Source organism: Branchiostoma floridae, chromosome 1, assembly GCF_000003815.2.
Source record: "Branchiostoma floridae strain S238N-H82 chromosome 1, Bfl_VNyyK, whole genome shotgun sequence".
NCBI lineage: Eukaryota > Metazoa > Chordata > Leptocardii > Amphioxiformes > Branchiostomatidae > Branchiostoma > Branchiostoma floridae.
The window spans coordinates 11,121,813-11,147,701 of NC_049979.1; the positions used below are offsets into that span (position 1 = coordinate 11,121,813).

Genomic DNA, 25,889 nt, shown 5'->3' on the forward strand with positions numbered 1-25,889 from the left:
CATATCCAGTTGCTTGAGTACTATTTTTGGCGTATGATTCCTTCTTTGTCTATGAAATTCGTTGATTACTCTGTCAAATCGTTCGCTCCCAGTCAGGTGACTGCGTCCTAGTAGAATTGGGTGTAAAGAATGCAATCCTGCAGTTCAGTGACATCAAGGGTATTATATATCTTATTCTGCGTGCTTGAGTGGAAAATGTAACAACAATGAGCTGCATCCTTGGCGAAGTGCCATTTGCGGTCAGAGATGGTAGCGACTAACCTAAGCGGATGAATTATCGTGCACCAACGACCCCGTGATAATTGGTTTGCGCCAGATTTGTCGTAGAGTATTGATGGTCATTTAAAATTTCGATATAACTAATGATTATGAGATTTTTCGATATGACCAATGAGACATTAGTCATTACTATCATGCATTACTACAATGCATGCCTCTAGTCCAGTTACATCAAGGACGTTTATATCTCATAGTGTCCTAAGCTTGGTTACATGTATTATTTTGCATGGTTGAGTGGAAAAGGTAACAACAATGAGCCGGATCAATGTTTGAGTCTGACCACAGTCGTTGACTTATTGTGCTAGTAATTACAGGCTCTGGCGAGCCATTGGTTTGCGCCAGAGTATTTTTCGACTTAAGATAATTATCTTAAGCTAACTTAAGATAATTATCTTAAGCTAAGGGCACAACCCGCTGTACTTGCAACTGCGTGCTATCTACCTGCAAAAACGTGGGCAATCTTTTGTGATCTGTAAATGGTAAGTACCACCTCCGTACGAAATTCTACGAAATCCAATGGATTTGGGAGTACGCACACACGCCGTAGTATGTTAATTAATTCTCAACTTTCTCTGCGTTAGGGCTGCGGATTCCCCCTGCGGATTCACCCCGCGCGTCCCGCACAGCGAATAGATTTAGTAAGGAAGCCCTACGTAAGCAGCACGTGTAAGTACGGCCTGCATACGGTAGCGTGGCAATCGCACAGAGATAGAACGTACAACTCACTACTTGCGAAACGAACGATGCAGGCAACCACTCACGGCCGGGCGTGGCATGCAAACCACATACTTATATCTTGCGCAACCGTGCAAGTGACGTGCGTTGAGACGTACAGTACTCCCTCCCTGCTCTTGCCATTCCTTCCCCACGTTTTCAGGAAAACTCCAAGAAACAAACGTACGGAAAAATAACACGTGAGTTGTCGGAGACAAAGAATATGGTGTTTATAATTGCCCATCTCTGCGTGGTTCTATCTTAGAGGTGCTAAAACACCAAAGATTTGTGTCGCCTCATGATTAACATCCTTTTATCGAGTAATATTTAAACTAATCATCATCTGCAGAATAGCTAATGTTAGTTCACGCTGAAGTGGAAAATATGAAATCAATGCAAGGTGCGATGCGAGCATGGTTGGTCTAAGTAGCGAATGTATGGTACTGGATCGTGTATAATTTCTTTAAGGTCACAGTTTTTCCACTCCGAGGAATATTTTCCACATAGCAGAGCACATTTATAAAACGCTACGGAAACAGCAGTATAACACACAGACCATCGGCCTCACCTGATGAGGTCCAGGAAGGAATCTGCAGCGCTGACCCTGCGGGAACTGCCCGCCCTCTCGATCTTGCTGGGATCGCCCTTCCCAGGGTGGATGCTCACCACTAGGATGATGCCTGACATCAATAAATAAGATTTTCAGACAACTACAATCTCTCAAGAGCATACCAACAAATGGCGTTGAAGGTTGAAGTTCATTACTGGTTACGGGAGACTTGAGCCTCAACATACGTAAAAGATACAGTTTAGAGCACAAATCATGCGTCAATCTCGAAAGATAGAAGCATTTTTGATTAACACCCTAGAAGTTTGGCACAGGTTTGTCAACTGCCATTTTGAATAATCTGGTACTAATCATTTGGAGACTTTTCATAGGCATATACAGCTGAAAATCATGATTGTATGTGTAAAAGCAAGCACCTATGATAACGGCGATCAGAGTGGTGCCGGCGTAGTACGCCACCGCACGCCCTCCCAGCCTGCCGGAGGTCTTGGCGTCCAGAGCGGCCAGGGCAGAGATGATACTGCAGAGGATGAGCGGCAGGATCATGCTCTTCAGCATCCTGATGAACAGCTCCCCCGGGAAGGAGAAATAGTCGATGTTCTGGAAATATTACAAGACATGAAGGCATGGTGTAATCAATGATTTTCATGAAGTAAGTGGAGTTAAAATTTTTTTTTTAGGTGACCCTACCTCTGGACCAATTGTAATTGTCTGTAATTATCGCCCACCTGTTGTAGCTATGGCTACATTAAATGGTTACAACCCAGGTGTTACGCCGCGGTCTACTGTCCATTGTGCTTATCAAAGATATCTAAGGAAACTTCTCAGGTACAGTGAGTCTGTCGTATGGCTGTATATACCCTTTTCTCTTTTCTGTGACGATCAGTGGAAGAAACGAGCTAAACCCGAGATCATTTTCAACTTCATGACAAGATAGTGACGAAGACCCTCCCCTTACCTCATCAGACAGGTTGGCCATGCGCATGAGGAACCCCATGAGGATCCCCAGCCCCACTCCCAGGATGGTCAGGAGCAGGAGGAGGTTTTCCTTGAGAGCGTGCTTGCACATCTGTCCCCGAGAAGGCCCGGGGTCCACATCCTCGATCTCGTCTGGCCTAGTCATGCTTCTTCTCCACTGTAGAAGAGTTCATATGTACAAAAGGCTAAGGCTAGGATAAATCTTGCCTATACAGCATAGATCATAAAAGAGACTTACTGCACTCTTGTCATAATGAGATGCGTTACCAGTTCACAGAACTGGAAAATAGACCGTTCAATGAGTCTGCAAGCTCGAAATGTCATTTTCGGCAACACTATTCTCGGTCATCGAGCAATTTTCAGGGAGTGGTCGACATGTGCATGTCAACGAACCCTGTCCAAAGTGATAGGATAGATTCTTAGACGAAAATACGCTCGACTCTTCTGAAATCAAGCTTGCAAGCAACCCTCAGGTGATAGGTTAACATTTTATAAGCACGTCGACTTTGTCTCCGGGGTTTTACGAGGAAGAAGCTTTACGGGGCATTTAGTTACAACAAAGTAACCGATAATATACATTACGTTCGACGCCTCTGCTAAGTATTTGACCTTAATCTTACAGTGATAAATTTACGAGTTAGTTACTTAACCCAGCTGTTAACTGCATGCTGCACGAGAGGAAGTACACCCCACTGTCGTGGTACAGTATTTACAGTTGTTGCACGAGACCCGTGCCTGGTATGCGCATGATGCGTGGGTACGGACCCCATATTGCCCTGGAGCACTTCTGTCTCTGTGGCATGTTGCAACAACTCGCGCTGGTAGCCAGATATTAATTAGACAAGCAGGTCGTCTCTGTGGTTGCCTGATTTTTCTCACAAGCAAGCCTATTACATCCTGTGTGCGTCCGCTTGTATTCTGATAGCTATTGTAATCCTGACAAGCCGGACCATCTAGAGCAGCGATCAAATTTCTCGAACAAAACAGTGCTACATGACGACCTTACGAGTCTGTCCTGGTCCCACCCCGAAATCAACAGCTACGGGGCGTACACTTACAAACAGACATAACGTAACATAACATAACATATCCATTCCCACAGACAGAACAACAGAATTTTCGTCGACCTCTCAGCTCAGTTCATCAGGCGATCGAAATTTTAACTTCTCCACCTGTATAACCAGCCTCTAGAGGTGCAAGGATAGCTATTTGTTATATGTCGTTTGTAAAAATGTGTGAAGAATTGTGATTGTAAAACAAACGCCATTAGGGCAAGTGGCGTCATATCGCTTGTACATGTGACTGCGATGTCGCTTCTATAGACAAAGAAGAAAAGACAAAACTAGGACGTCGAATTTCTCTCCATATTTCCCACACAACTTTGTGTTTGTTCGAATTCTTGAGCGACGAATGCCAGGTCACGCTCGGAAGTGCAACTATCCGGGCAGAGACGGACAAGGACGCGAAGAGGGCCTACTACGACCAGGACAGGCACCGGCTTGATGTGTTCGTAACTTGACTAAACTGGCCGGAGGGGAGTTAACTGGAACTTCGAGAGGTCTACCAAAACACCGAGGACTGGTCGGGGTGTTACCTACACCTGGCGTTATGGTAGCGACGTCCTGGCTCGTAAACCAAAATAGCTTGTTATGATTGCGAGTGTAAATCCAAAAAGTCATACCTTGGCAGACTGCTGTGATTGATTGTTGACACATACCTACATGTATACATGTCTTTGAACAGATCAAGAGCTGAAAATCAACACATCCTTAACCGTACAATACGTGTAATGTTCTATCTTACGGAGTAACTTGTGTCCTACCTTTCTTTGTGTCCTTCGAATATGGCCAAGTTTTGACCCGACACTGTGACACTGTCTGCCTGGTTCTGGAGATAGTCAGTGGAACAATGGTGAGTGACGTTAATCTGACTGGTTCCACAGGGGCAGTAGGACTGGTGTGACAGAGACGCCCAGGTTGTTAATATTCATAAGCATAGCCATAGGACCAAACCACTGCAATTCATTTCGTACTAATTTTCATGACATGACTGTCGCACTTACGCGTAACGTCAACGGTCACTTGATTGTCACTGTATTCAATCTATTTCATTTCGTGCTGTCATCATCATTTCTGCAGTTCGTAAGACCAAAAAACTCTTACACCATTTTTACCGAATATGTTTTAATATATTTTACGCATTTGAAGAAACATAACCTAATCCATTATGCACAATTACACATATCTATGATAGTTTAGGGCATTTACTCCAACATTAACTGAAACCGTATACTACACCACCAATTTGGGGAAGTCAAAAATTCGACAACGTTCACAGCTCAATTGGTTTTATACACATACTCTAGTATAACAATCCACAGCATAAGTGTTTCTGCACTAGGTTACATCGCTCAGATCTTGTTATCATTGCAAAGTCCATGTCAAGGACAATACATCGCGATAGCAGTCACTATTGTACGTTTTTCAGCCATGATCTAGTGACGTCGTGAACATGTTAGGCTATTTTTTTATTACATAGAATTCTGTTTTTGGTAGTTGAATTTGTACACAGAGCCACATGTATTGATAAATCCCATTACACTTTAAGGTCAGTCTGATTTTATTCACATTTAGCGGGTGTCACACTACCAACGGACAAATCAGACATTCAGCTGGAGACAGTTAAAATACCACTAATATCAGCACACCTTACATAAAGTAATCGCACTTCTGCATACTTATATAGTACATGCTGCCTTGCCGTCTTAACTTAATCCTGTGTATATCTTACATCAGTTTAAAACAGCAACATTAGTATCAATCACATCAGCTTTATCTTATTACGGGACTTGCCAGTGAGTTTGTGAAACACTGAATAAAACAAGACCATCAGTCATCAGTCAGCATTTCCGTATACTAGTATTAATATATATAGATACAAGTATGTAGACACATACATGCTGAAAAGGATTCCCATTAAAGCTTTTATAATTAGTAGATCACTATGGTCCATCAGTTTAGATGCAGATTGATAAGTTTCAAACCGACCTAAGGTAGACTCCATTGGTCTGAAAATCCGTTATCGCCTGTTGTGATTTTCCAGAAGCGCAGCATGTCTTTGTGGCCTCATTTGGTCCATCTTTCGGAACAGCTCTTCAGGCGTCGGCCGCTTTGTTGGGTCGACTATCCAGCAGGACCTGATGATGCGGTACACCGACAGCGGACAGTTCTCCGGCTGCTGCAGACGGACTCCTTTCTTCAGCAGCTCCAATAGTGTGCACACGTCCGGGTGCAGCGGCCCGCCAGCATAGCGGGGCTCCTCCCCAAAGCTGGCGATCTCCCACAGCAGCACGCCGTACGACCACACGTCACTCTCGCATGTGTACACCCCGTCCCGTAACGACTCCAGGGCCATCCACTTCAACGGCAACAACTCCTCCTCCCCGCCCTGGTTGGTACGTTTGTACGCCGACGACACGTAAATGTCACGCGACAGCCCGAAATCCGCGATCTTCGCCACTTTCCTGTCGCTGATGACAATATTACGAGCTGCGACGTCCCTGTGCACGATCTTCAGACGTGCCAGCTCCGATAGCCCACAGGCTACGTCACAAGCAAACCCCAGGCGCTCCAACAGTTTGCTATTTCCCGTGGTCTTGTAGTGTTCGCGCAGACTCCACAGGTACCGTCGCAGTTCTTCATTGCTCGCGTACTCTACAAGGATGTACTGAGGCTCAGACTTGGTAACAACGCCATAAAGCTTCACCACGTTCGGGTGTCCCTCTTTGTCCTCGTGGATCCTGGCGAGGATGTCCATTTCGCGGCGAAAGTCACGGACAGCAGAGGCTGTCATGCGCTCGGGCCGGATACTTTTGGCGGCCACCAAAACCTGGTAGCCTTCGGGCACGCGCAGTTTTCCCCGTACCACATGGCCGAACTCTCCCTCACCGATCATGTGTTCGAACTGAATGTCCTCTTTGTCTACTTCCCATGGTGAAAGAGTTTCTATCATGTTTAAGTCTTCAGCTGGGTGTTCAGGTCTTCGACGACCCCGTCTTACCAGGATACCGGTCACTATACATCCGATTAGAGCAATGGTCGGGATAACGGACGCCAACACTACAACAACGACTCGGTTCTCATCAGGAATGGAGACGTTCTGACAAAACTCACCCGACTGTCCTTCAGCACAAATACAGCTTCCATTCACTGAATCACACGAAGCGTCGTTTTCACATTTGCACTCCAAGCTGCAGTTGAACCCGAATGTGCCAGGTGCGCATTTGTGCTCACACCTGTCTCCATGACGGCCCGGAGGACATAGACAACCCTCCCACCTGTCACACGTCCCGCCGTACTCACAGTCACACACTTGGCTGCAAACTTCCCCATGGTAGTTAGGTCGGCATTCCGTAGCGTTCAGAACGTAAGTCGCATTAAACAGTTGTTCGTCTTTCGCCTGTACCAGACAACTATATCTACCGTTATCCGATTCTAGGATAGTTTGAAAGCTAAAGGAACTGTTCTGTACGTTCCCTTCCTCGATGACTTTTGTGTCGTTCTGTCTGTTACCTATTTGGTAAGCCCAAGTCATATTTGCTACGTGGATGTTTGCAGCCAGACAGGTTAGTGTCAGATTGGTATCGATGTACTTCACAACTGAATCACCAGGTGTCTCTACGATGACGACCTCAGGCCAGGGAATATCACAGGCTCGTCCTCTCCAGCCAGGACGGCACTTACAGGCACCGTTAAAGCCATGGCAACGGGCTCCGTTCTTGCAAACACAGTCCTTGTCACAGTACAAACCGTACCGACCCTCAGGACATCCTGTAACGTTGTACTGAAATGTGTACACAAGCTGATTTGTTCCCCCATTGAGCGCGATGTTAGCGCTACATCGCACCCAGTACGGTGATGTGGACCATATATCATTTAACTCTATAGTAATGACATTGCGGTCACCTTTATCAATTTGAAAGTGACCACTTCTTAGCCATTGGGGGTAGTCTTCATTGAGAGAAATGTCAAAAAAAGAAATCTTCCCTTTATCCTTCCTCTCTCGGTCGTGACACTTTAGTTGAAGCCTACCTTGTTGTGGCCCTTGGAGCAGCGAGAAGAGTGTAGTCGAGTCTGAATCCCATTCGCTCCCGGTAATAGCGATTCTTGCAGAACAATCATCTTTCAATAGGAAGTTACTCGGAAAGTTCCTCGCGTATTTCCTCGAGGTCTTAAGATAGTCCCGGTATGACAAAAATTGATCTCCGATTGAAACTTGGATTCCGTCACTGCTGAGTACGGTATAATACCCGCCCCGCTGTATGCCCAAAAGGACTGGCGCTTCGCACCGTTTATCATAGAATGGTGGGTATCCCGGCACGTCTATCACTTCAATGACGATGATCACGTACAGGACAGTCCTATAAGTGGTGTTTGTTAGCTCCACCGTCAGGTTGTATCGCGAGTGGAACTTGTAGTCCAGCGGAGCCGCCAAAATCAACGCCAAGTCCTCCGCACGAACCCCAAACCGCCCCGAATCGTCCCCTGTGGTGATGTTTACTGACCAAAACGCCCCATTGCCGCCTTGTGCAGAACCAACGCTGGCGTTGAGAAAATCTCTCAGCTGCACCACTGTGCTACCAACTGAAACATCCTCGGGTATTGCGACATTTTCCACCAAAACGAAAAGTTCCTGATAAGCATGGAGACCAGATAGCAGCACGACTAGCAGAAGTGCCGCACTGAACGTCCCATGTCGTGTCATCTTTTCTTTATCGGGCAGTGGCACTATAATACCACGTTTCCTTCCTCTGTCGACTTGTCAACAATTTTTCCGTGTCACCTTCTCTTATCAGGAAGCCAACTAACGTTACTGATGCTTGTCTTGTTTCCTCTTCTGTTGGACTGCCACATCCTCGGGTATTGCCCATCCATTTCCCACCAAAACGAAAAGTTCCTGATACTCCTGGATGCCTCTTTCTTATGGCTAGACAAAATCAAAGCAAAATAGTCAATTTCACTGCTCTTTGTCTCAATGACGGCCCGGAGCACAATGGACAACGAAAGGTTGCTCGCGGAAATAGGTTTGAAAAAATTAAAATTTAGTACTCACCTTAGGCTGCCATGTTGTTGTATAGACTTTACTTTATCCAAGTACGTCGTCGTTGGATTCATTTACAACATACACACACACACACACACACACACACACACACACACACACACACACACACACACACGCGCGCGCGCACACAGTTTGCCACGTACATGCGTCTTTTCCTCCCAAGTAGATTCCTTCGGAAACAGGATTTTACCAACTTTCTAGCATAAAACGATTAATTAAAAAACCAGAGGAAACACTCATTGAGGGCATGCCTCTCCAGTAATTGTTGAAAAATGTTCTAGTCTCTTACACAAATTGATAGAAATAAACATATGCTATCTATAACGAAATTATAGCTACTTACGTAGGTCGCCTTCAAGCCCTGCTCATGAGAACGTAACAGAAGGCAGGATTTGTACAATAGATGCCTTTGCCACTATCGTTAAAATTTCTTTCTCACAGGGGGAGAGACTTTATCTTGCAGTGCGGATTTGTCCCGGTGCCACTTCCGGCTGCACTGTCGTCTAACCTGTCCGTTCACCTGAGGAAAACTATTCAAATGTTTAAGTCTCACCTCTGACATGGGAAGCTACTTGGAAGCGTATAAACATCATAGCATGCAGTATAAGTAAATGTTTTTTCAAAGGATAGGATATACCGTTATAGGATAGCTGTAGATAGGGACGACGGATTTCCATGTTGTCGAAAATGAGCAACATTACATACGTTATGCAAATTAGAACCTAATCCAATGTAGTAAAGTAGGTCACACCTTGTGTTGTGTCGTTGTATTGTTTTGGCCCGACACGGAAACGACCTGCCTGATTCTGAACAATGGGATATCACTATGTGACGCACAGGTTCCGAAGAGAAAGGAGGACCAAACCACTACAACTTAAGTACCGATTCATTGCACACTGATCTTTATGACAGAACTCGTCTAATTATATATAACTACCACAACAGTCAAGCAGGTGTGATGTAATATATTATATATAAGAGAGAGAGAGAAGAGAGAGACCTTTTGATGTAAGGAAAAGGTAATGTAGGTTTGAGTCCCCAGCAGGTTGCTCTTGAACTGCAGAGACATTTTAGTTCATTAGACACCTGTCTCGTCTTTACCCCAAGGCGGCACTACATGTAGATTTGGACAACCCAGTAACACCAGGGAAGCCTCACAAGCCGAAAAAATCACTCCTGGTAGATCCGCCATGCTGTTCATCAAGCATGCATTCAAGATATAATTGCTACAATTTCATTTGCCATTCGCTTATAGATTGCTTCCATTCCGTGCAGTCAGCACCAATGGACCCAAAACACTTCAGATGACACAAAGCAGTGCAGTATGTACTTTGTATTAAAATGCGACACACATGGAAAGCTTTGTCTAAAATGTTTCTACACAAATACATATCTGGGAAAATATACTGTTTTCGTATATGATTTGTTTTCTCCTTCTTATAAATTTGGCTATGTGCATAGTACTAGTAGCATATACAGTTCAACTAACTTGCGGCAATACGACAGCCTTGTTATCATTTCATGTTACCTCGGCGCACAGCTGAATTCGAAATACATACCCATTATCACAAAACTGATCTGTCGTAAAATCTAACCTTTATGTGTTTATGTCAGGGCAGCCAGGTTTCAAACGGGTATACAATACCAAGCAATATTTCAATCAATAACAGTTATATGTCCGACATAACAAGCCCAAGCAGTAAACGTTATGTGAAGGTTAAGACCGCATGATAAAAAGAAAAGCAGTAGATGATTTAAGGATTGAACAAATACTAAACCATGGTTCTAAAATCACTACAAAACACACCTTCAACATGTTTATCAGTTAATCCTCTGATTAAAACACTGTGCCTTTTGATTCACAGTATACAAACACTATGCAGTGTATTATCTATTTACAACCATGGCTTTGTAGTACCAGAGAAAAAAATTAATTGTATGGATACATATTATTTGCCAATATAATACTTAAATGTATGTAGCAATTAATTAATTAGAGATTACTAAAAAGGCATCAAAACTATTCGATGACACAATGTGCGCAATATCTTTATATTTAATACAGAGATAATAAAGGTACTTCTGTAAATAGTGCAAGTCACAGTATTCCAGATATTTCTTATCCAGTTAATGGCTGATCTTAGAAGAGAGAGGTCGAAATCTTGAAACTATACACACACTCAAAAAACGTCTAGTATATTGCCATGAGGCCGGTATGGAGGCTGACAAACCGAGGCCTATTCACAAGTAATACACACTAGTTAGAATCAAAATCAAAATCTATGCACCTCAACAACTACCGCGGCACACAGGCTACAGCTTGGTGACATTCATAGGAGCTTTGCTGTGTCCATTGTAGGCGGGAGGACCTTCCATGGCGACCTCCTCATAGTCGCTGGGCACGGGCGGCAGTGTGCCGCGCACGTGATGGTCGATGATCCCTGCGCCAATGGAGTCTCCCAGCACATTGGTGGCAGTCCGGAAGCGGTCCCTAAGAAGAAAAAAGAATCTGATAGTATCCCGGCAAGGCCTCTTCAAAGATAACTGTTTTTTTAGACCCGTTTTAATGTGCCCTCTGTACTGGACGCTGAAACAAATCGCTACACGAGAGACAACGTTCTCTGCAATCTGTTACATTTCCAACAGGCAAGGGAAGACCTATGTCTGAGTACATTCTGCTATCGTTACGTGACCGATACCTTTTCATCGTCTGATACGTCTACATTATTAACAATGACAATGACAATGAAGTGATATTAACATGGATATTCGCATCTTCTCCAATACAGCTCAGCTTAGATCATGATAATACAATGGCATGTAGTTATACTCACAGGAACCAATCAATGGCGAAGAGCAGAGTGACGTCCTCGATCGGCAGCCCCACAGCCGTCAGCACGATCACCATGGTGATGAGCCCAGCTGACGGGATCCCGGCAGCCCCGATGCTGGCAGCAGTGGCGGTAACGCTGTCCAGGGATGGCATACCACGTCATTATTCAACTGTTCATGATGCTTAAACGCGTGTGAGAATATATATATATGGCTACCATCAATTGCATGTCGTTCCTTTAACACGACGAAGAACGGGACGACCGACTACTACTGTATCAACGAGGATAATAGCATGCATTCAACAGTACACGCTTTATCTTCTCCTGTCGTGCTTTTACACTTTTTGTTATGACGATTAATTAAGGGTGACGTCTGACCGTCTTTTGTGCAGGCAGTGGTCTTCATCAGACCTCTTTGAGAGTAGAAGGCTTTGCACTCCTCCTATCTATATGACTAGCCAACTCTTCAGGCAAAATATTCCCCTTAGCCTGGCCAATTTTTACAATTAAAGTCCTCAAAGGTCCTTAAAGTATAATGGAGGCTACTGGGGCAGAGTGCAAAGACAACCCTTTAGCTCACCTGACGGCGACGATCTGCCCGAAGTTGAGCGTGATGCCGTTGACCTGGGCGATGAAGATAGAGGCGACGGCCTCGTACAGCGCAGTGCCGTCCATGTTGATGGTGGCTCCCACCGGCAGCACCAGGCGGGCCACGCGCGGATCCACGCCGTTCTTGTCCTCAAGGCAACGGATGGTTATGGGTAGAGTGGCAGAACTACGATTGTAAATAAAAGTACTATATAGATAAAAGCTATAGACAACTTAAAATCGCGATCACTGCTTGTTCAAAACACCACAGATATCAAAACCGGAATTTCCTCTTGGTAAGCCGCCAAGGGGTCCATTCTGTTTTACACTCTAAGCTATAAGTTAAAAGCTTTGTGCCTTGTGTCAGACTATTCCATCCGCACTGCCTCTCAACATGACGTGCGTTACACTCGCAACGACATTATGACTTGCGATTTGATATCGGAACAAAAAAGTCTAAAACCGATTGTATTGCCGTATACAACATTCGAAGTCTGCGGTCGTATTACCTGGAGGCGGTACCAAACGCCGTAACCAGGGCCTGGCCTATCCCAGCGATGTACTTGAACGGGTTCTTCCTGGTGAAGATCAGGTAGAGCCCGGGGAGTATGATGAAGCCGTGAATGGCCAGCCCTGTGCATATCAAGGAGACGCAGGTTGTTGTGAGGTCGCAAAGAGAACTAAGAATGATACTGTGTTGGTATTAAAAATAACCAAAAATGTTGTCGTACTGAGTCCGCAGACTTTTTGCAGTCTTTACAACTGAAGATAGTTGGAAGAACAAACGTATGCGGATTTCCTGTTTACCCTTATTAATTGATTTACGAACTGTTTGCAATAACTAGTTACGACTTAAGTATATCTACACAAACTCGGTCGACAAGTTATGACAGGTAATAGAAGTATCTTACCGGCAATGACCGTGACCATGTACATGCCGAGCTGCCCCACCAGTTTGGCTGGGTCGATCATCTGCATGATCTTGCCTGCAATCAGGAACATGATGCCGATGGGAGAGTACCTGTAGGCAACATGACACATTCAAGATTAGTAGGTCTGATTTTTTCACGCAAAGCACATGTGCAATATGCACACTTATACTGATCAGTCGTAGTATTAAAGTGGAAAATCGGAAAATCTATTGTTCAATCCGGCCAAGGCCCTGTACGTAGTTGTGAGTTCAAACAGTTCAGTGAGGCTTCACAAAGACAACAAAAACATATTCAGAAGTATTTGCCCCAAAACTATCGTCGTCCTGATCTACAAGGGTTTTATCCAAGGCAGTTCATCAGTTTCCATGGGCAACAATTTCGCTTGTGAAACCTACCACATGATGAGGTAGACCAGCGTCATGATGCAGTCGTTGAAGATGGTGAAGACCTGGACCAGAGGCTTGCCCTTCTCGCCCATACGGCCCAACACCACCCCGAAGAAGATGGAGAAGGTGATGATGCCCAGCACATTCAGACGGTTAGAGTAGCTGGAAGGTAAACAATGACTTTGATTGTGCTAATATAGGTTTTATAAGCATGATAGGCTTTTATTACTATTCGACATCTTCGATTCTCAATAACATAAGTTTCTCAACCAAATGGATACGTTTTGCAAACAGTCAGGCGTTTCAGATAGCATGCCCGTCATTCCTCAGTGACGTTTTGTCAGTAGCTTTTAAGTCAAGACAAGAGACAGTGGGTGATGTCTTCAATGTCTGTTTTCAGAACTTATGTGGTTGCTTGAGTAACGTTTGTATTGAGTATCACATTACATGGATGTCTAACCATCATCGACGTCGTCTTCGATTGTTATCACTCACTGTCCCGTATGTTTGATTTTTTTAATGTTTTCAGATAAACAGATACTCAACGTTTTAATCAAATGTACATGTGTCGGTGTTGGTATTTAATGTTAATACCGTAACTCCTGGTTTGAATCTATCGAAGTCAACATCAGCAAAAGACCTCACCCTCCCTGTGTCGTGTACACCGTGATCTCCTCCGGGATGGCTGTCCCGTTCATCATCATGGTGGTCATGGTAGCAGCCATGGAGGTGATGTTGGGAGGGGTGTAGGCCGGGTTAGGTACGGTCTGCTCCACGATCTGTGAGTTATACTGTAAAACACACGTGGGAGATTACAAACCTCCAATGACTCGTATCATTAATCACAGAATACAACATAACGAAAACACTGCAACGTAGCAAAACAAAGTGAAACAGAAAACATAACACTGTAAAAGCAAGCACATCGCAATCACTACGACGGGCAAGTCATATCATATAACGTTACAGCACTAACGCCGAAGAAGGTATTCACTTCTGCATAAACGAGCGGCGAGTCTAGTGTTAGGAGGTTCCAGGGCTATATATTGAAATTATAACGAAGACTTACCGACTGAAAGCAGGCTTGTGCAATGTTGTCCGGAAACATGTTCCTGAGTCAGGAATAAAGCAAACTATCTAAGATTTCACCGACAAGGCAACATGCACCACGTATAGGTATTGCACGTTGAACTTTTTAGAATAGACGATCGGTACCGGTAGTAAGCCCAGAGAGTAAGTTTGCCCAATTGTAAATTATTCAAAACCTTTACAACATCGATGGACAAAGCAGCTTCGTATGGTGTGACGGGTGGATTGCCAGTGGCTAATTAAAACAAGAAATCTTTTAAGAAAAGCTGTGCATTGCCGCGTATTTTATGACTGAACTGCTGAGAGCGACACCTAGCTTCTTCAGTAGGAAATGCAGCAAAAGGGGATATTGGAAATTTACCTCATTATCATAATTTATGTCACATGAATTATTGGCACATTAAACAGGTTTTGTAAAACTTTTTGACCCACAATGAATATGCATTATTTTTCATTACAAAATAAGTTCCTTCTGATGCAATTTGTGATATATCTTTATATAAACATGGTGAGTTAAAGCGTAGATTTATTACGCTGGACCACATACAGTAACATGCGTCTAGAAGAGCGTTTTAATACTCGCCTGGAATGTACCATTGTTTAACTAAGCCATGAAACTCGGCCGCGAATAGCCGCGAGTGAGCGAGCGAGCGATTAGCCGCGAGCGAGCGTGGTCCAGTGGATTGGCTTGCCTCCCTAATGTTTGTGTACCCTTAGGGGTCAACTACATATGAGTATGGTCATTGTATCGAATGGTCATTACTAATTTTGAACTGTCACCTTCCAGCAAAAAGAAGGGCCTTTGGAAGGGGCTTTGGAAGGGCTGGGTTAAAAGGTCCGTCCATTGATCCAACCATGGAAGAAAGCTGGCATAAGGCATTGCCGCTGGCGCGGCAATGCAAAAAAAACAGAACGGACCATAAATTACCAAGCTACCATACGGAGAACAGTAGAGAAGGTAATCCAATGCTACCTGATGAGGTCCAGGAAGGAATCTGCAGCGCTGACCCTGCGGGAACTACCCGCTCTTGCAATGGCGTCCGGGTCGCCCTGTCCAGGGTGGATGCTCACCACTAGGATGATGCCTAAATAAGACACACACACACATATAAAATAATTTTTTAATGGTGATTGCACTTTTACAGAAAGATCACCTCGACATAGTCATTCAGGTATCATCGTAATCAACTACGTTCATGACTGTGTTGATAAGCAGCTTGTATCATATAAATAATGATGTTTATCTAAAGATTCATTCCCAAAGCCCAAATGCAAGTGTGCAGGCGATGTGATAACGTAAAATGGTAGAAGAAAAGTCTCATATTTCTACGCAAATTACTGGGCAAAGGCAGCTTTGTTATCTCCTTTGTAGCAGTGATTAGTGACTAGTAGCCTCACACTGTATGATTTTGATTTTAGTAAAACTGTGATTTTTTAGGTTTTCTAGATACACACCTATGATGACAGCGATCAAAGTGGTGCCGGCATAGTACGCCACTGCCCGACCGCCTACTCTGCCGGAGGTCTTGGCGTCCAGAGCGGCCAGGGCAGAGATTATACTGCAGAGGATGAGCGGCAGGATCATGCACTTCAGCATCCTGATGAACAGCTCCCCCGGGAAGGAGAAGTAGGCGATGTTCTGTAAATATCACATACCATGAACAACATTATGATTAATACTAGATTTCTCCCAACACACAGAATTGACTCACGAATTTTTCCCGATCTTCTGGTCTTCTTCAAGATTGCTCATAAGAATGTGGAAGGTTCTGAGCAATCTGGTCCTCACTTATCATGAACACGGCCATAGGCTGATCGAGTTGGTATCCGGTAAGTTCAATCTTTGTGTATAACAGTATTCTACGTTTTCCATACCGACAAAGACAAACTTTCATGTTGGTAAAAGATGAACATATATCATCAATGAGACAGCGGCCTTGCCCTCACATAATCTCCAAGCAGAAGTAAAAAGGCGAAATCGATTCGAAACGTTTCTCACGGTCCATGTACTGCCGAGCAGTGGGCCTCTCTACTAGTTTAAGAAACGATACGAGGGTGAGTCAGAAAGTAATGCAAGTGGTTTCATAACAGAGTCGTTCTTTGATCGAATGAGTTGAAATTTGGCACAAAGGTTAAGACATATCTTCTCTTGAGATTGAAATATCAAAATGTGTTGCTCATTACTTTATGAGTGACTGAGCTGCTTTCAAGGTGACCACACCCTTGGTATCCCGTCAGAAGAAAAGAGAGGTCCAATTAACGTACAATTAAGAATATCCCTAAACCAATGTTTGCTATTGTAGGAGACTAAGCCTGCACATGTAATAAGCTGCATTTCTGTATAAGCCACACGCTTAATTTTAACTCTGAAATCTGAGCAGTTTTTCTTTTTTCGTTGCTGGTGTAGAGTGAGGTATACGCGGTCTTCAGGGTCATGAGATCTGCGGTGCTATTATTAAAACTTTCCGTAGCCTTCTTTTCCATTAACAAAGAGAAATGAAACTTAGCACACTTTTTGGCCTTTAAACAGTTAATAACTGTATAAAGTTTCGTTTCTTTTAGTTAATGGAAAAGTAGTCTTTTAACCAACAACTCACGAATTCGTGTATAAATCCAACAGCTCTATAACACAACTTACTGCATCCTAGCAGCTGTAAATAAAGAACCATTACGAGTTTAGAGATGAAAATTGGCACGCAGTCTATAGAGACATTTGGTATCATACATGAGTAATTTCAACTTCCTACAGTGATTTTTAGTGGGTCAGATTTAGAGGAATCCCTAGTCTGTCAAGGTACTAAGGGTGTGTTCATCTTGAAATCAACTCAGTTGCTCATAAAATAATAAAGACCAGATTTAAAACATTCAATCTCAAGAGGACATATATCGCTACTTTTGTGCCAAATTTCAACTCAATTGATAATAAAACGAGTCTGTTATGAAACCACTTGCATTACTTTCTGACTCACCCTCGTACAATTTGACCTGCCTTTCTACATATGCTTGGAGATTAATTAGTTGGTGCACAGTTCTATACAGAAGTGTGTACATGTATGCTTGCCTGTGTCGTGTGCGTACGTGGCAGTGTGGATATGTGCTTACCTGTTCTGACAGGTTGGCCATACGCATGAGGAACCCCATGAGGATCCCCAGCCCCACCCCCAGGATGGTCAGGAGCAGGAGGAGGTTGTCCTTGAACCACTTCTTGCACTTCTGTCCCCGGGTGAGACCGTAGTCCACATCCTCTATCTCAACAGGACCGTCCATGTTTCTTCACTGCAAGAGAAACGAACACAAAACTCAGTTGTTTGGGAACACCAATGATAAACGTACTTTCCTGTATTTATTGTTGCGAAATCTTTTGTACGGGAGCAGTGGCGTGTGTCTGTCACAACACGGTGGAATGTCCACGCTTATTTTGACCCCAACTACACAAACACCGGTCTACATTTATGGAAGAATAAACTAAGCCCCAAGACTTCAGTTTCCACGACCTTATAATACTGTATCAACTCATGCAGTTCCATTCTATGCATGTCATTGTAATTTTTGAACACAGATTATTATGGAATGGGGGAATAGTGTGTGTTTGGGCGGGAATGGAGTGGGATAGATCAAGAGGACAATCCTACAATGCGACAGGTGGCTCATCCGGGTTTCATAGCCACGCTGTTGGCATTGCGCCCTACACGGATACTTGCGTGTGTAAACACTATCATGTACTGGCTGTATTCGCGAAGTCCGCAAATGTATGATGCGCACTTATATTCTCAATTATACAATTTGTGGTGTCGGTTGTGGCGTAACTGGTAGAGCGTTCGGCTCGGAATCTATAGGTCCTGAGTTCGATCCCCGTCGTGCCCCGACCTTAGATTTTCCTCACTTCACCCAGGTGTAAAAATGGGTCGGGGAGGTAAAAGACTACTTTTACCTATGTGGCACTGATAATATAATTTACAAAACTTAAGTGCAGTGCCACATTGTCCATGTCTGTCCAAAAGCAAATAGAAAGAAAATCATACACTCAATATTCGTGATAATCGTCTCAACATCGGCTTATGAGGACTCTTCTTGCATTCTTTATTGTGACCTACAGGAGCATTAACCCATTTTAGAAGAAGAAATACCACCGCCATTTTGACATAGCTTTCTCTGAGGTGCACACTGCGTGCCAAGGCCGTCTTGTCAGTATTTAAACGCCCCATGAAGTGCACTGACATTTGACTCAATGACATCTTATCTAGACTTGTTTCACCACTTGTGAGCACTCGGGTGAGCGATCTGTTTTTTTCTGCTTTGACATAACAACAAACAGCGAATGTTCAAACGTGTACGAGGGGCATTCAATAAGTAATGTCCCTGACCCATTTCCCATAGCAGGAGATTAATGAAACTTGGCACAGTTATTAGTCTTTCTCTTCATAGGAACCACCCAGAGTTTTGCATTTCTCCCATCATTTGATGTAGCTCTGGACACCGTTCTTGTAGGACATCCCAGGTTGGTCCTCCGACAGATGCCTCATCAATGGCAGAAGAGGGACGACCAGGTCTGGGAGCTGTTTCCACAGACTTCCGACCTTGTTTGAATTCAGGATGCCAGCGTTTTACAAGGTCATATGATGGGGCATCATCACCATAAGTTTTTTTCATTTCATCAAAAGTCCCCTTTGGTGTGCGTCCTTTCAAATACAAAAACCGGATCACTGCGCGACACTCAACTTGCTCCATTTCACACCTGGTCCATTTCACACCTGACTCAGTTCAAACACCAGTAAATCAGTAACCACAATTAGTTCAGAGCTGTTTTTTGCAACATAACCTATAGAGATATGACTTATTACACATGCAAAATCTAGATCAGACAACTGGAAGTGGGTCAGGGGCATTACTTATTGAATGCCCCTCGTACGTGCAGGAATATCACATTGGGACATCTCAAACCAACCATTACATTCGGTATACATTCAACCTACGCATACGACCAACATAATGTACTATTGGCCATGGATGTGTGTTTGTTGTTTTGGTCTATGTCTGACATACCATAGTGTTGTGCGTTGCCTGAAGACTGTACAGTAGTTCTTTGTTAATGTTGCGGTAAGGAATTTGCACACAGGTCTGAACACTGATCCAAGTTCTACCCCCGGTGTCATGGTGGACAGACTCTAACTCGCCAGTGTTCCAGCCAAAAACTGTACATACTAACTGTCCAATCGAAACAGCGTGACTTGACACTCACTAGATCTGAATAACACTACAGATTTGCAGACTGACAAGAAGGTGACACCAAGATGGCACAGTAGTATGTTGAGAGCAATTCTCCGAAGGAAAAAATATGTAGATTGTCACTGTTGTGTTGCTAACTTCTTGTTACTTTTGAAGTTATAACATACACTGTACATTGTCATCTACGCGTGCCGAGAATGTAGTGAAAATGGATCCGGAATTGAAAGTAGGTACTGGCACAATCGAAATGATTGTGAGAACAATAATTTACCTTTTCTTTTACATTGATAACATCAATCACCGCGTAAAGCTAGAAGCCTTCAAAAATTCTTACTTGGGAGAGGGTGAGAGCATACTAAATCTCCTTGTCTTTTGGTCAGCAGCAGACAGCCGTTGAAAGCTGCTTATAAGATTTGACGGGGCTTCTTTTTTCCATTGTTGACTTCGATTAATTTTGATAACGTTGGTTGGTAAACAAAGCTCGCGAACGAAACAAAACAACAACACCAGGTAGGTATACGCTCAGGAGCAAAGCTTACGTGTCAATCGAAGCAATATGCCAATGGCGCCATCTTTTCATGTGGAGGAAGCGAGAAATGGACCAACAAAAACTGTTGCTAGAGAAAGAAAGAAGAAAAGCTGCATATCTATAACGGTTAAACCCAACAACCTTAGAAAAACGGGGGAAAAGTACGTTTGCAGGAAACAAGCGATACATCTAGACCTCTAATAACCAAATAACCCCCCTTGTATAAGAGATTGTTTCAGGAAGGCCATATATACGGTATGTACAGGGAGCTTTTGGTAGATTCTAGGTCACACGGCTATAGCAGAACAATGCAAACATCGTGTTTAGTTTGTGCCACCGTTGCTACCGGTACACTGTTCAAGCAGTGTCGGATGACACACGGATCGTCACAACCCGGTCAATGACCCCACTGGTAGCACATATTAGAAATTGTGGTGCTTGTCGGTTTGACCAGTACTTGGCTTCTTAGAGAATAAACGTAGAATGATGTCATTATAGGCATTCATTGAGTGATAACTGTAATGTAGCCTTTGGTGGCACGGACAAATTTCTAATTCTGTTTAACACATTGACAACCAAGAAGAAAACTGGGGAACCAAGACAAACCAAGAATGTAACGTTACACGTTGCAACTCTCTCTCCGTAGTACACGTCTCACAACTTGTAGGTTATAACATTTCAGTCGCGCTACAATAAGCCTATAAAAGCCCTGAATCATGCCTACATGCGTAATTTGACCTTCACCGACAAGAACACTTGATGTTAATAGTGAAGTGCCCATTTCCGATACTTTAGTGCATTATGCGTGCCAGGTTCTGTTTGTGTATAATGTGCAGAGATAGTTGCATGCTGAGTGGGGGGTAATGAGTGATATTACAATGTAGTCTATTGCACGTACATGGATATTAAACTTCCTCTCGGCGAAACCCAGGCCAAAAGCAGATGTAAAGTTACTTGTAATGTAAACCTTCTCTCTCATTGGTAAGTTACATAACATTGTCACCATTGCTACATATGTAGTCTGTGAAGGCCCTAAATCATAGCTGTAGGCGTAATTTGAGGTTCGCGGCACAAGGTAGCGTATTCCATTTCGGCATGGCCTACCTCATAATTCCGGCAAAACAAAAATCAAAGGTATTTCACACAACCATTAAACTGTGAACGCCAGGCATACTGCATTATGTTTTAAGTTACAGGTAACTTGCATATTCTCTCTCTCTCTCTCAGACTCCTAGTTCAGCCAGTTGTAGATCATAACATTCTCATAACAGCACAACAGTCTCACTACACGATAATCTGTAAGGCGTAAACCAGGACTGCAGGCGTAATTTGAGGTTCGCAGCAACAAGTTAGTAATTAAAGTGTCAATACGCGACATTTTGTACAGTGGGCTTAACTCACTGTTTGCACATTGGGCTTAACTTTGCTTCAAATGCGCCTGTTTTTGACAAGCACTCTTAAGTCTCAGTAAGTCTCAGTAAGTATCTGTAGCATATACAGGCCAGTATATCTGGGAACGGAGGACTCAGTACTGAGACATTGCGTGAAGAAACATGCCTAAGGCTACATCATGCCCTGAGACTCAGGTTAACGTAAGGTCAGCTGTGGCGTACTACATACTACAGTACCAGTTATGGCGCAGTCACGTTCGTCGTAGAACGTCGTGTGATTTTGATGTCGTAGAATCTTCAAGGAGGCTGTGACAGAACCAAACGCCGTGAAGAATATGGGACAGTCTTTTCCGTTACATGAGTTGAGGTTGCAGGACACATGCATGGCTGTCCAAAGAATGCCCTCTCAGTAGGAGATCGCGTGACGTACTACTGTGATCGGGGCTTGGTGCAGTGAATCCTTAACAAGGTGTTAAGACGCGCCCTTAAGCTAGCATGGAGAATTACTACAGGGTTTTAGACTGCTCCAATACCGAGCTACAATGCATTCACAAGAAGAAACCTCAATACAAACTCACCCAAGTGTTGTCAAGCGATGTTTTGCCCTACCGATCCGGGTTACTGTGTGGTCCTCAGCAACGTCTTGATTTGTTGTCGGCAACAAGGTTGTGCCAGGAACACCTGTGGAAAGTTTTGAGTCAGGGGAGAGACGGTTAAGAGACAAATCACTGCCCGTGGAGACTAGGTGAATGTTACAAGGTTATCCTTCAGCGAAGTCGAATGCTATACCCCGTGCCTGACTGGGACTGGGGGGTACACATTTGCATATGAATGCTCTTCTCACGTTTCACGCTCTGTCGAATTACAGGTGAGCCTCAGGGCGTCGTCCTGTTAAGGTTCGCTTTATTACCAGCCGGCGAGCGCTGTGCGACCTTTGAGCGACCAAAATTGCAGTTTTGTGACCATTGATTTCATAACTGGAATATGACGCGATGAAAAAGTATGAGTTTGTAGACAAAGAAGCACACAAAACGTACTTTATCTATGAAATTCGTTGGGCGCCGGCCAAATGTTTGGTCGTTCTGCTGTCCCTCTGTGGTCGCAGCCTGTAGTGACAAGCAAATGGGGTGTAACAGTTTAGAGGCAGAAATTACCGCGGCACTTATAGGCTACACTGTAGTTCTGTTGGGCGAGCAACTCAGCAAGTTCTTGAAAAAGATCGACTGTCATTATCGACTTCCCCAGTAACATGAGTTACATGACAGGAAACGTTCTTCTGGCGTCATGATGATAACTAGGAACAGTGCGCAGATCTTCCGATGTGGTAGTAAGAAGTCTACCATGATCGAAGCCCGCAGGCATTTCCTTCGGATATGACATAGGCAAATAGGTTTGATAGTTAATAGGTAATTTATCGCAACTATTCCTTACATTAGTAATATATGACCGTTAGTTCCTTCTAGCCTCCTTCGCTGCTGGTGGAGGGCCCTCGGTGCGATTGAAGTAAACACATACGCCAGGTTGTTATGTCGCGAAAGTATTTTCTGCACAAACACGACCTTCGTGGCATTAGAACCTGTAAATATATATGGTGAAAATCGTAGAATCAGCGCCTCCACCCCCCACATTAACAGCCAGTGGCTCATGAAGGGCTGCCAAAGAGGCTGTTGCCACAGCAAGTAAATTTTTAATATGTATGACATCCTCTGCAGACTGCAAAAATAATGAGATAGGGCGACATTGGTTCATATCTTCGATAAAGAATCCGGATTTGAATTGTACATTTTATCACTTGGAAAACTTCGTATAGATCGGTTCATGTTTGTCCGTGACTCTACTGAGTTTCAAACCCCCTGTGACGTACGAATGCTGCTGTGGTGCTCTCAGCCCGACGTCGGGTCATGACAGACAGGCTTTTTGTCTTTTAGTCACCCGTTTCCTTGTTTCAGGGTTTGGCACCAGCTGTATATCCCTAGCTTCAGTAAATGTACGGGACTCGGATGCTAACTCAAACAAGGAAACGGGTGAGTAGAAGACAACTTTGAAAGCCCGTCAGAGTGCATGCTTGTATAACGTTATATGTATATGCCAAACATCGTACCCATGACAACAGTTCCGACAGCACGTTTCGCAAGGTAGCAAACTTAGCTTTGCTCGGGGTGAGCGCACATGTATCGTTTATCGTGAAAGATCGAGCTTCCCGAATGGACAAAATCGATGCATCATCAATTATGAGACGGCCAGACTACGTTTAAACGCAATTCAACTCATTAAGTCGCGTTTGTAAACATCCCAAGAAAGTGAGCATATAAATCAGTGTGGGAAAGAGGTAATAAATGGTTGTGGGTAAGTCATAAAAATGTAAGCTAGCTATTCATCCCGGCAGAGCTGCAAAATAGTTGAATTTGGTAAAACATGACTTATACATGTTTCTGGGGAGTCGGCAGAGCAGAAAGGCTTCAGAAAGGCTGTCTGCTTTAGTTTGACGTCGATATAACCTAACTTCAGTGTAACTCCGTCTCTTCAGACTGTGCCTTAACAAGGGGTTGGCGCAAAAGGTTACATAAACGTGAAGGCATCATCATCATCACATAAACGTGTATCCATGTGCCTTATAAAATCGCAACACTGCCATTAAATACTTAAGTCAGTAGAATGAAAAGCTGCTCCTACTTGCCAACCCACCAACTGCGGACCCTCCTGCTAAAGTGAATCTGCTGCAACGCCTGTCTGTGACTTTGTCTTGGGCGATTTCCAAACTTGACCTTAAACATCCGGGCAACTCAAGCAGACTACTATGTATACCTATATTATGCTTGTGTTACTAGTATCGCTGTTATATAATCACATTGTAGATTCTCTTTCGTTTGCTCCGAAACCTTCGTTACAAGACGTTAGAAGCAGGAAATCAGACAAAGGCAACTTATTCATCGGGCCTGACGTAGAGCACTAATCTGTGTCCAATTTTTTCTTCTAAACCTTCAAGGGTTAGTGAATTTTCTTCATTCGTGCTAAGTCTCTGTTTGTCTCGGGAAGCCCTTGGAGACTTAGCCGTTCGGGTCAAATGGGGACATACTCTGTGGGGTACAAAACAGTCACCGGTATTGACCGCAGTGACAACATCGCGTAATCTCCAAGCACATTTAGAAAGGCAAAATCGTCACGATTCTCCAGCTCCCCGCCTTCCGAGCACTAGACCTTTCATTCCCGATGGATAATGGTTAGTTCTGTTACTTCGTTTGACTTTGTGGAAGTCGTGCCGTCAAATGATACCTCCATCAAATCGTAATGCTGGCCAAGAGTACTCTCCAAGCAGAGGTTGAGTCGCGGAGATATAGTAGTAGTCGGAAAATTTACCGGCGCGCTACTACTAATAGTTCTATAACGTTATCTCCGCGTCCCAACCTCTCCCTGAAGAGTAGGCCCAGAGAGTTTAAACTGCCTTGGCCGACGTAGCAATTTTGGCACCGGAAAATCTGCTTGGAGAGGGCTGTGCCAAGGGAGGTAACGTTATCTTTTGATAGCGCTGTGAAAGTACAGCGGAAGCAGTAGATCCCTTTGGTTAATACGTATACTGAACCAGGGATGCTAACGGAGCTTAGGAGATGGACTTCTTGGCACGACTTCCTGTCAACTGGATGAAAGCCAAGGTAACTGTCACACGTGCACTGAGTCCAAATAATGCCTATTGTTTATTCCTGTTGTGTTTCGGCCTAGTGTAAGTTGCCAAGTTTGCCAAGCTCCAATTTCCTCAAGCAAGTGTAAAGAATTGTTACAGTTTAGTTGAAGGCAAGTATGATTTGTTTTATGCAAGGCAAGTATGATTTATTGAAACTATAACAGCACAATACATCGTGGAGCAACAGGCAGCAATGTTGACGTTGTGCCACTCACATTGCAAAAAGATACAATATTTTTATCAATACGACCAAGGACGTTATGACACACAAATACCCAAATACCGCTTTCGCCCTGCAGTTCTTCTCATCTCCGCACAACGTCGTGGCGGCCTCCGTGGCAAGACCACTTTGGTTACCGACCACCGGTTAGCGAAGTTATCGATGACGTAGCTGGTGATCGCACCAGACCTAAATAAACACAACATGAGTTTCGAAATTAGTTCTGCCAAAATAAAGCTTACATTTAGTATAGATAATTGATAAATGTTATTCGATTTACAGAAAGTCTAATATTGTTTTGTACTGGCGACAAATTTAAGTAGATATCCATGGCATTTTTGTATGTTTTGCTG

At 43.9% G+C, this 25,889-nt stretch overlaps 3 protein-coding genes across 5 annotated transcripts in view; all 3 read right to left on the reverse strand.

The window, feature by feature from the left end:
* The window catches only part of LOC118410313 (excitatory amino acid transporter 1-like), a 21,136-nt gene extending 16,622 nt beyond the window's left edge, over positions 1-4,514 (reverse strand). Inside the window, exons 1-4 of one of the 2 annotated variants that reach the window (XM_035811903.1) lie at positions 4,362-4,514; positions 2,520-2,696; positions 1,978-2,161; positions 1,562-1,673 (exon numbers count right to left, since the gene is read on the reverse strand). In XM_035811903.1, the coding sequence (XP_035667796.1) occupies positions 1,562-1,673; positions 1,978-2,161; positions 2,520-2,684 (461 nt within the window). In that variant the 5' untranslated portion in view covers positions 2,685-2,696; positions 4,362-4,514. Of the gene's footprint in view, positions 1-1,561; positions 1,674-1,977; positions 2,162-2,519; positions 2,697-3,189; positions 3,325-4,361 lie in introns of those variants that run through there. The other variant, XM_035811894.1, reaches the window with a different exon arrangement.
* A 224-nt stretch (positions 4,515-4,738) lies between these two features.
* Positions 4,739-9,847, reverse strand: LOC118410305 (receptor tyrosine-protein kinase let-23-like). The gene is made up of 2 exons (XM_035811883.1): positions 9,006-9,847; positions 4,739-8,524 (listed from the first exon to the last, which is right to left on the reverse strand). Exon 2 carries the CDS (start codon positions 8,300-8,302, stop codon positions 5,618-5,620), a length of 2,685 nt encoding a protein of 894 aa, XP_035667776.1. The 5' UTR covers positions 8,303-8,524; positions 9,006-9,847; the 3' UTR covers positions 4,739-5,617.
* Positions 9,848-9,980: 133 nt separating this feature from the next.
* Positions 9,981-22,693, reverse strand: LOC118410326 (excitatory amino acid transporter 1-like). Of its 2 annotated transcripts, XM_035811916.1 has the most exons (13): positions 22,675-22,693; positions 22,216-22,318; positions 17,594-17,767; positions 15,947-16,130; positions 15,465-15,576; positions 14,472-14,514; positions 14,048-14,193; positions 13,412-13,564; positions 12,996-13,105; positions 12,594-12,717; positions 12,077-12,271; positions 11,497-11,631; positions 9,981-11,153 (listed from the first exon to the last, which is right to left on the reverse strand). In XM_035811916.1, the coding sequence occupies exons 3-13, from the start codon at positions 17,756-17,758 to the stop codon at positions 10,976-10,978; spliced, it is 1,545 nt and encodes a 514-aa protein (XP_035667809.1). In that variant the 5' UTR covers positions 17,759-17,767; positions 22,216-22,318; positions 22,675-22,693; the 3' UTR covers positions 9,981-10,975. The 2 variants fall into 2 exon arrangements, with proteins under 2 accessions (XP_035667809.1, XP_035667820.1); XM_035811927.1 differs by lacking the exon at positions 22,675-22,693 and having other exon boundaries at positions 17,594-17,770; positions 22,216-22,476.
* Positions 22,694-25,889: the final 3,196 nt, after the last annotated feature.

Coding starts and splice junctions, on each gene's coding strand:
- LOC118410305 (XM_035811883.1), bottom strand. CDS start 8,302: ATGACACGACATGGGACGTTCAGTGCGGCACTTCTGCTAGTCGTGCTG.
- LOC118410326 (XM_035811916.1), bottom strand. CDS start 17,758: ATGGACGGTCCTGTTGAGATAGAGGATGTGGACTACGGTCTCACCCGG. Junction 16,131..17,593: donor TGGCCAACCTGTCAGAACAG/GTAAGCACATAT, acceptor TGATATTTACAG/AACATCGCCTACTTCTCCTT. Junction 12,272..12,593: donor GCGTTTGGTACCGCCTCCAG/GTAATACGACCG, acceptor TTACAATCGTAG/TTCTGCCACTCTACCCATAA.